We start from the raw sequence: 10,747 nt of genomic DNA, 5'->3' as shown, positions 1-10,747 counted from the left end.
CTTTAGGATTTTCTATTTATAGTATCATGTCATCTGCAAACAGTGACAGCTTTACATCTTCTTTTCCAATTTGGATTCCTTTTATTTCTTTTTCTTCTCTGATTGCCATGGCTAGGACTTCCAAAACTATGTTGAATAATAGTGGTGAAAGTGGACATCCTTGTCTTGTTCCTGATCTTAGAGGAAATGCTTTCAGTTTTTCACCGTTGAGAATGATGTTTACTGTGTGTTTGTCGTAGATGGCCTTTATTATGTTGAGGTAGATTCCCTCTATGCCCTCTTTCTGGAGAGTTTTTTTTTATCATAAATGGGTGTTGTCAATTTCATTACTTGTGATTGGTCTCTTCCTATTTTCTGTTTCTTCCTGGTTCAGTCTTGGAAGGTTATACCTTTCTAAGAATTTGTCCATTTCTTCCTGGTTGTCCATTTTTTTGGCATAGTGTTGCTTGTAGTAGTCTCTTAGGATTCTTGAAACCTGTGGGTCAGATGACAGTCAGACCCAGAAGTAGAAAACAGCTTGGTCTGATGATTTTTTAGGGGTTTAGCATTCATTCTACCTTTTATAAGTGTGTGACAGGAGCTTCTACTTTTTTCTTTCATGCTCGATTCTATCTTCCCTTGTCATCAGAGTTGGAACAGTGGAAGGTTGCTGTTCTTGTTGCCTAGCATCTGTCCCATCCTATCCTGGTGATAATATTCTGTCCTTCTTGGAATTATTCCATGCCCCCTCTCTCATTCCCCGTGCTTCAGGTGGAGTGAGTCTACCCAGGACTCCAGAGGTGGCATGTGACCCAGACCTGTCCATCAGAACACTCCACCCCCTGGACACGGTGATCGTCTATGTTTAAGTACATAACTCAATCACAGCAACCTGAGACAACTCTAGGCCTTTTGTTGGATATGTTGAAATGAGAGAATCCCTCTTTTGCTGGAGTGGCTCAGATGATAAGAAATAAGCCTGGTGATGTGGGCAACCATTTCTACCCCAGGGTGGAAGACTGTGCCTGAGAACAGAGCCAACACAGAAGAAAGCAGAGTCAAGAGATGGGGAGAAGGAAGCCAATTCCTGATGGCATTCTCTGAGTTCCATCTAAAGATAAGTCTACCTTTGGACTTCTTTTCAGTTATATTTGCCAGGAGATTTTTGTTGTGTATTGGATATAGAAAAATATCTGAATAATACAGAGGGAGACTAATAATGCTTACCTATTATTTGTGTGTGGAGGAGGGTACCTAATGGGATGAACACAAGTCTACAGGATAACATGCTTAGAAAGGGCAGATGGCCATTCACCTGGGAGAGAAAAGCTTCATTGTAGCTCATGTCACCTCAGCCTGTCACAGTTCCCAGCATCTCCATGGTGGAGAAGGTGAAAAGCAAAAGGCCTAGAATACTTCCCTCATTAAACTGTGACGAAAAAGGATGTTGGGTGGGGAAAGAGAAGAGGCATAGAGTATGGGAGAGTGCCTGGTGGATTTCTGGTCCTTGAAAAACTTCCTTTAGGCTTAGATGCCTATGCCTATAAGTAACTTCCATAACTACACATGCAGTTATGTTAGTTTATTTCTGAGGAAGTGAATAATCCCAAACTCTAGTCCTCTAGCAATTGTCCAATGGGAGTATGTAAATAATTAGCAATTAGTTATATAAATGTAAACCATGCCAGGGAAATTCCTGCCTGCTTAGACCCGAGGATGTAAATAAAGAGCAAGATACCAAAATGACTTTCCCATGGTACCCATGTCTTCCAGCCTCCTCTTCCTTCCAGCCACAGAAACAGACAGCCTTTGTCAGCTCCTCATCTCTGTCTGTGTCTCTGTCCATATAAATCACTGGAGATGGGACTGCCTCTGGAGTTGCTTTGGGAAAGGAGGTCTGGAGAGCCTGACTTTCATGAGATTGTAATCTCATTTTAGGGAATACTGATTTTATATGATGTTTATTTGAATGGCAAACAGGTGATTCCACTGCCTAAGAAAGAACATGGAAACTTTCTTCTCAGGAGCAGCACGAGGCAGCCAGACTTGCTTGGGCTTTCTCCTGTGCTTTTGAAAGTGTGGTAAGTATGAGCCAGGGCATCCTAGGGGTTGGTCTCTGAGAGTTGGAGTTTGCCAAGGACCAGTAATGGCCACAGAAATCGAAGACTTCTCAAGAGCTTGAGCGCCCATGACTTGACCTGGGAGTCCAGATAAAGGACCACTCTTTCCCTCCCTTCCTTCCTTTCCTTTCCCTTTCTTCCTTACTTTTTCAAATTTACTGAGGTTTAATTTACGTACAAGAAGTGTGTCCATGAGGTTTTACAAGTGCGCACATCTGAACCACCACCAGAACCAAGGGTATGGCTGACTCTTTATTTTACTTCGTTCAGCTGCCTCTTTTTCTTTACCAACTCTTAAACTGAGCATTCCACAACTCCACAGAAGACACAAAGAAAATTCCACTCTTGAAAATTTCATTACTTGCCTGGAAAAACTCCAATCACTTATGTTTTATAAAAATTGCTGAATGTATTTAAAAAAATCAAGGTCTGGATGGATCACAAAAATGAGAAATTTGAGTTTTGAAAAGAATTCTCTGGGATGGATATACAAACTATTCAAAATTAAAACTTGGAAAAAGCACGCCATGTCATCTCAATCAATCACAGTGATTCTTTTGCTTTTGCATTTCTGTTAGCAGAAAAGTTTTTTTGTTTTAGTGATGAAATACAACTTATTAAAAAATAACTTGCTTTCAATGAAAGAATTCTCAGAACTCAATTAGAAATCCCAGAAAACTTAATACAAATAAAATTTCCACTTAAACTAAAAATGATTGAAAATAGAGAACTGTACTTCCTGACACCTTCGCAGTGAAATGTCTGCAATTTTTTCCCCTCAGTTGCAAATTCCTTCCTGTGTTTTTGCCTTTCTTTTGTTTTTTCTGCCTTAAAACTTAGTTGAATGCCTACTGTGTTCCAGGTACTATGCAGGGCTGAGGATACAGTGGTGATAAGGCAAGACCCTGACCTGAAGGAATCTACAGCCTTTGCTTTCTCTCTCATAAATCCACTCCCATTCTCATTCCACTGCTAGTGGGTCTGTTGCTCTTTGCAAAGCATGACTATAAATGGGAAACTGGGAAAAGAGAGGGGAACAGAAAAAGGAAAAAAAGAGTAGCCTAGTAACTATTTTTCATTTGATAAAGACCAACAATTCTACTTATTCTCCCACCATTTGTCATGACTGGGGGTTCATGGTAGAAAAAGATTCTATAATAAAAATCCAAATCAATGAAAAGCAAAAAAAAAAAAAAAACAATGAGAATAACCCAGTACCTGTGTGTTCGCCTAAAACACAGAATTCTCCCTCAGCAGCTTTGTCTGCATTAGGAAAAGAAAAAGCCACAGAGAGGAAGTAAAGTCAATGCCAAAACAATGAGATACCAGAAACTTCCAATAATTACTGAATTTCTTACATGTCAGAAATTTGGAGAAGAGAATAAACTGCTTCTGATGGCCATGGTATTGTTATTCAGAGCATTGGCACAGTGGATTATTAAATATAGATAGTGTGATAGTCGACCACCAAATCTAAATCTGATATATTCCAGTACTGATTGTGAATCCTTTTCAATTAAGTAGCTTCTTTATGAAAACACTAAAAGTAAAACCAAATCTACACCACAGATACAATCGTGGTTTATAAGGAAATGAAAACAATTCATAAGAACAGACATTTACTTCTTGACCAGTGACTTCTGTGATCTTCCATGATGCAATGGCTCATTCAGAAACCACTGCTGGCTCTTTCAGACCTGTGATTTCCATATTAGCATCTTAGACTCCACAGGGCACCTGAGAGTAATGTAGGTCTTCTGTCCATTGTGGTTGAGACACACCAATGGGAGGTTTTCTTCTTGAGACCAAAGAATGAAAGTGGATGTGTTGGCATAGAAGCTCACTGCTCTTGGCTTCTTAGAAGAAAGGCTCAAGAAATTTACAATGTAGGTTGTTGTTATCAAAAATTTGAAATAGACAAAGGGCATAGCCTTACAACTGCCACCATATACTTGGTTCTTTCTTAGGATTTCCATCTCTCTGCTTACATTTCCCATCTGTTCTTATGTGCCATCTACTTTATCCATTATAGCCCTTAGCACATGAATCATAATTATTTTAAGTTCCTGGTATGATAATTCCAACATCCCTGCCTCATGGTTCTGATGCTTGCTCTGACAAGGTGCCCCTGGGGTTTATAACTCTCAGTTGTCCCCACTGAGCCTCCAATAATTCACCAGTTACAGGTCAGGTTTTCCTAGCCCAGTGCTGCTTCCTGCAGCCGCTCCACTCCTGACTCTTCTCTAGTAAGCAGATACTCCCTGTATTTGCCTGTCTGTCTCTCCGATCTTTGGGCAGCAGTTTGCCCTGTGTCCTCACCTCTCTTATGGATCCAAAAAGAGCTGCTGATTTTTCAGTCTGTTTAGATCTTTACTTGTTAGGACAATGTAGTGACTTCCGAGCTCCTTACATTTGGAACCAGAAACCGGAAATCTCCATCATGTACTTGGGTAGCAAAGTTTACAACTTGTGAAAATTCTTTTCTTTTTTTTTTTTTTTTCAGAATAAGAAAGTACAGGGACACTTGGCCCAGACTGAGAACTTGCAAATCCCATTTTACAACAGAACACTATCACCCCATGATAGTTCACCCCCTCTAGTGCTAAATTATGTCCAGTAACGGAGCAGCAAATAAGGGGCGATGAGTCAAGTGGAGAAGAATTTTGACTTAAAATTTATAAAACTGTGAAATCCAAATCATTTTTATCTTTACAACAGACTCCTAGAAAAATTAAAAATTTTCACGTATACCTCAAGGCTCTGTATAAAGAAGGTTAATAATAGGAAACAGAACATTTTCTACTGTGCCTTTAAAATAAAGAATAATCATACGGGATGAACCAGCTGAGATGAAGACAATTCTTCAATAACCTCTCACCAACCCTCTTTGGATATTAGGCAACAAGAGAGAAAATCATAATGGAGTAATAGCCTTCCACATAAAAGAATTATGGTAAAAGTTGACATTAGGTCGAGCTGCAGCCCAGTCGAAATTAAAGAAGTTCTGAGCTGAGCCTGTCAGAGGCGTTTCTAAAAGAGCACAATTAGTGTGTGTTTTCAGACTGTCGTCTTCATAATCAGCCTGCGGTAACTTGAACTGAGAATTGGCTTTTTATGGAGATTTATTACAGAAGCATTGCCATTCAAGAATAGGCAGCTATCATCATCAGTAAAGAGCAGATACAAAGGGATGTGATGATTCAAGACACAGAGAGAATTTGTCAAGGTGGCTAAACCGTGAACTTACTTATATTGCAAATAAATGCACACTACTAAAGCAATCTCTCATTAGCAGAAAGTCTTTTTCTGCCCTGGAAAGACCAAGTCAGTCAGGCTGCTGACTTGGATTTCCTACCCTGTCCAAGGAATCCTTGGTCTTCCTAAAACTCAGAAACCAGTGCCTGGTCTCTCCATTTTATGGTGCACATAGACTGCTTGGATGGAGAAAAGGTGTGGATTTCCTTGAACACTGAATCCGCTGTGGCCTGAGGGTTGACACTTATGATCAACAGTGCTGACTGATTAGGCTTGCTTTCTGCGAGAGACCACAAAGCTACTGCAACCTGGTACAGAGCCCTCCTGAAAGATGAGGGGAGAGAGCCAGCAGACTCCTCATTCCCGTACTTGCCCTAAAAGTTGAAGAGGCAGGGCCTTCTTGTCTCTCCGCATTTCCTCCGGACACTGAAATCTGTGTCAGTGAACGCGTTTCCACGTCTCGCTCTGTTGTCTCAGCTGCTATGAGAACTGGGGATATCGATTTACTCCTTGCCTGGAGATGCTGACCTGCACAACAGCTCCAGGCTTCGAGGCCGGCCCCTCCCTTCTCTAACTAACTGCCCCGCGTTTCAACAAGTGCCTGCCTGCCGGAGTCTTCCTGAGGTGACCACTCCGGCCTTCCCATCCCCACTAAATGATGCATTAGGTCGAATTAACCCTTTAAACACCACTAGTTACCAAAGGGTCCCTGGGGATTCCCACACACACTCCATCATTTTTAGCCATTATAAACAGCCAGTCCCAGCAGGGCGGAATCCACTTTAAGGTTACTCAGGTTGACAACATGGGTTTTGTTAGTCCCAGTTTACTGAAAAGCTCAAGACAGACAGCATTTACTTTGTGAGATGATGGGGCATATGCATTTTCGTTTCCCAGCCTATGCATTCCAAATATGCATCTCGCCATAAACAAACACCTCAGTGGGCATTCCACGAAAAGACTGAACGAGGAAGGCGTGGTCACACCAAGGCTGTGGGGATACCAGGATCTCTTTTCACGCCTCCATTATCCAGGCCTCCTTTTTGGTTGTTGGCCATTTTCTGCCTATAATCATCTGTGTGCACAGCGAGTGGTGCCTGCCAAATGGCCATTTGTGGGCTCAATTAGACACCTGTGCCTTCAAACAAGTTGCACGCACCTAACTAACTGTGTCTGCATGTAGCCACTTGTGGGTGCAATTATCCAGAAATCCAGGTGTGCCTGGTATTATGCACAATTTAAAGGGCAGAAAAAAAAACTGTTTTCCAAAAAAGAAAACTCAGGTTGAACACCGTACCCTTCAGACTTTAAGGAGGTGGTTCAGCAGAAGCTCTGTATTTATGGAGATCCTCCATTTTAGGGCCTACAGCAGCATTGCCCAACAGAAAATAATGCAAGCCACCTACATAATTTACGGTTTCCTAATAGCCACATTGAAAAGTAAAATAGAATAGGTAAAACGAACTTTTTTTTTTTTTTTTTTTTTTTTTTGCGGTACGCGGGCCTCTCACTGTCGTGGCCTCTCCCGTTGCGGAGCACAGGCTCCGGACGCGCAGGCTCAGCGGCCGTGGCTCACGGGCCCAGCCGCCCCGCGGCATGTGGGATCTTCCCGGACCGGGGCACGAACCCGTGTTCCCTGCATCGGCAGGCGGACTCTCAACCGCTGCGCCACCAGGGAAGCCCTAAAACGAACTTTAATAATTTATTTTATTTAACCCAATTATCTGAAATACTATTATTATTTCAACATGTAATCAATGTAAAAATAATCAATGAGCTATTTTACAGTTTTTGGAGAGGGTTGTACGAAATTTTTGGAGCTTGGTGTGTATTTTACACGTAAAACACGTCACAACTCAGGCTAGTCACATTTTAAGTACTTGATGATCACATGTGGTATTGGCTACCATATTGGAAAGTGTAGGTCTACAAAGAGTTGTTTTCAATTGTGATTAAATGCTTCGGGTTTTTAACCTTTAAGCACTTTCCTGAATATTTACACAATCGGATTCCAAAGAAAGAACATCTGAAAAGGCTGTTTAGTGTCTTAAGCTTGTCGTTGGTTAACATGGCTCTTCATAATAGGAATTGCCAGTAAGATAAAGAAAATCGTTGAAAATCTGCCCCTCCCTCTGTGTTTTATGAGGAACACGTTGAGGCTAGGCTTGGAAGTGACAGCGTAAGCTGTGTAGACAGAATTAGAAGAGGGGTAGCTAGAATAGGAAGGGAGGTGGAAATAGGGCACTTAGGACAGGAAAAAGCAATGGACCCAAGATTGTGGCAGGTCTGCATTATCCTTTGTTATACATCTAAATGGTTGTTCCAATTTATCCAGGTGAGTATGGCTTTAAGATAATTTCAACAGAAAGTATGATTCATCTTGGTTGCATTTGGGGATCGCTGAACTAAAATTTGATAAGAAACTCAAGAAGTTACCTTTGTTTAACAATAAAATGGAGAAATAATGGTACTTATTTGTGGTGAGAATTAAATGAGTTAATACATGTAAAACACTCCAAACAGTGCCTACACATAATAAGCAGTCAATGAATATCAGTTGCTGTCACCATCCTCCTCACCACCAGTATCATGAGATTAATTCTCAAGCCATTGCAGAATAGTACACATCTATCACACACACACATATACATATATACATATACACATATATATGTATATACATACACACGTATATACATAGAGCTTTGGAGAAGGGAGATGACTTACTTCTCCTTTGTAGATGGATGCCAAAGTCTCCCAATCCCTTCAGCCATGAACTCAGATACACCCTCCAAGTGCAGAACTCAAGTGCACTTGAGAGGCAATACCACTCAAGTGCGTGAACATTTCTGATTCTCTCATCATTCCTAGTGGACTTCAAGCTCATGACATAGGCATTGGCCTGAGGATTGTTTAAACAAAAGCTCAAAGCCACTTGTAATGCTCTAACTTTCATTTCACAAAAAGAATCCATGGTGTGCATTTTCTTTCTGGTATAAATAACCCCTGAATCAAGAACAACCACTTTCATACATTTATGTAACAAGTATATTTTATGCAATTAACTTACACATTTACATACCTACACCAACAACCCACCTCCCCATCACCCCCTGCCATCCAGTAACCACTTAGCCATTCTTTATTCCTTTCCTGACTACCCTGAGAATACCCGCTCAACAGCCCAGCTGTCCTGGGTTCTGTGCCTTCTTCACCAGCTGTCTCAAGGCACTGCTGGTTAAATTATTTCCTCCTCATCCCTTCTTTTCTTCGTCCCCTGCATCAGCCAGCAAGAGAATCGAGCATGCCCAGTCTTCCTCTGGGTGCCACTAATAAACACTCTGGTTAATTTCATGAGAGGCAATACCACCTCCTTTAATAGACCCCAACCTCCTCCTCCTCCCCTCCCGCTCTTCCCCAGACACCTCAAGAAAAACTTTCCTTGTTTCTATTAGTTCCTTCCATTTGCCAAAAGCGTTTAAGGAAAAGGCAAGAATCTAGACTAGTCTACAGAATTTTCTAGGGAAAAAAAATCCTGAAGGCAGCAAAGCCATCAACCCGGAGAGTGGCCCGATGCCTCCCTCAGAACCTCAACAACAGCTTCCAGCTACTTCCTCATCCTTCTCTGATTGAACCTGCTTTTTCTCAAGCACCAGTATTAAAACAGATGAAACATGATTTCTTATTCAATTTTATATTTTTCTGCTTTAATTACTAGCATTGTAATGGTATTCTTCAAAGTAATGTTTTTTCATTCTGTTTCCTTTCATTACTTCTCATTTTTGTGTTCAGGCTCCAGTGTGTGACTCCAGAAGGCAAGACGGTATGAGTTATTCTGAGTCCATTATCTGTAGAGAACGCCCACTCTGGGGTAGGTGGGTCAACCTCCCACAGCAGTAATATTTTAAAAACGATTTTCAGGTGGACAGCACTTCAATTATGTAACAGGCTAAATAGGGTTGTACGGCTGCTAGCCTGGCAACCTGCTCACTGGACAGAGCATCCTTTCTATGAAAAATGGACTTCAAGTTCCAGGACACTTGATTTATACACAGACTGTAGAAACACAACTTATCTGAGATTGAGGACTAACTGCATGAGGGATGGATCTGGGCTGGCTCAGCTGTGTCTTCTCATCTAGTTACTTCGCAAGTGGCGGCCAGAAGGGAAGACAGCAGGACCAGGACCCACATCTGGGGGCCAGGACACAGCCAGGCTGTGTGGAGTAGCTCTAAACCCAGTCCACAAAAGCCACCTCACAGTGAGTGATGTGCCTGAAAACTGGAGTTATGTCTTCTTCCACCATGTTTTTCTTCTAAAAAAATCAAATTAAAATTTTTAGATTGTTTCAGGTGCCTTTAACTGAAAATATTAGTTAATTCTCAACCCTATTCAAATGCTTGAAATGTGAGCTCTTTCTCATTTTAAGATACACATTTGCAACAGTACCCAGGCATTTTATACACAAATTGCAATCAAAACTTACAGGCAACTTTCAGCATGAAATAGAATCATTTAGAGTTAAACCTGTCATGATAATTCTAAAGAAGGCTACGACAATTATTGTCAAATCACAAAGAGTAGCTTTTTTTCCCGAGGAACTTTACTGTCTATGCCTTCCCATGATTCAACAAATGAAGAATGGGGTGACCATCTGTGGAATCACTGAAAAACAGGAAGGTTTTAAATCTTTCTTATGTGACTATCATTAACAGATCCATTTGTGTTCAGAGTTCCACTCTTTGTGATTAATTCTTTGACTAACTCCAGCCATGTACAGTGAGACATTTAAAGGCCCTTTTTTTAGACACTGAAACTTATTCTTTGAATAAAATTTTGAAAATAGCCATTAGCATAGCTTTTGGTAAGAAATCTGAGATGGAGGTCATTGATGCATGTTCTCAGCTCACCCTCTGGTCGTGGACCTTTAGTCCCCGCTTGAAGCACTATCAACACGCCCTCTTGTTACAGTGTCACCACACACATGTCACCCCCATTATTACAGATGTCAAGAAAGAGACAGGAGAAGCCTGTCTTATTATGGCCATGAATGATAGCGAGAGACTGGACCTTCCAGGGAGCACTCTGCTTAAATGGGTGATTCAGAGATGCTGTGCCTCATACTTGAGAAAAGATCTAAATTTATTATGTTTAATGTTTAATATAAATCACCAAACCTGCATGCACTATAAAAATGAGCTAAAATGCTGCTTCACAGACATTATTAAAGAGTCTGACATATAGAGCCATTTCTAATTGGTAAAAGTTCACAGATGAACACTTCTTGCAAGTACTCAGTTTTTTTTTTTTTTTTGCGGTACGCGGGCCTCTCACTGTTGCGGCCTCTGCCGTTGCGGAGCACAGGCTCCGGACGCGCAGGCTCAGCGGCCATG

The 10,747-nt window shown here is 41.3% G+C and overlaps 1 protein-coding gene across 8 annotated transcripts in view; it reads right to left on the bottom strand.

Annotated features, from left to right (window-relative positions):
- The window catches only part of PARD3B (par-3 family cell polarity regulator beta), a 1,107,844-nt gene that overhangs the window by 61,116 nt on the left and 1,035,981 nt on the right, over window positions 1–10,747 (bottom strand). Inside the window, exon 25 of one of the 8 annotated variants that reach the window (XM_055089632.1) lies at window positions 392–475. The exons of the other annotated variants lie outside the window; for them this stretch is intronic. Within the exon in view, the coding sequence (XP_054945607.1) occupies window positions 460–475 (16 nt within the window). The 3' untranslated portion in view covers window positions 392–459. Of the gene's footprint in view, window positions 1–391; window positions 476–10,747 lie in introns of those variants that run through there. 8 annotated transcript variants of the gene reach the window in all.

The sequence above is a fragment of the Physeter macrocephalus genome, chromosome 2, assembly GCF_002837175.3.
Source record: "Physeter macrocephalus isolate SW-GA chromosome 2, ASM283717v5, whole genome shotgun sequence".
NCBI classification, from domain to species: domain Eukaryota; kingdom Metazoa; phylum Chordata; class Mammalia; order Artiodactyla; family Physeteridae; genus Physeter; species Physeter macrocephalus.
This window is presented reverse-complemented; position numbering and strand designations above follow the sequence as displayed.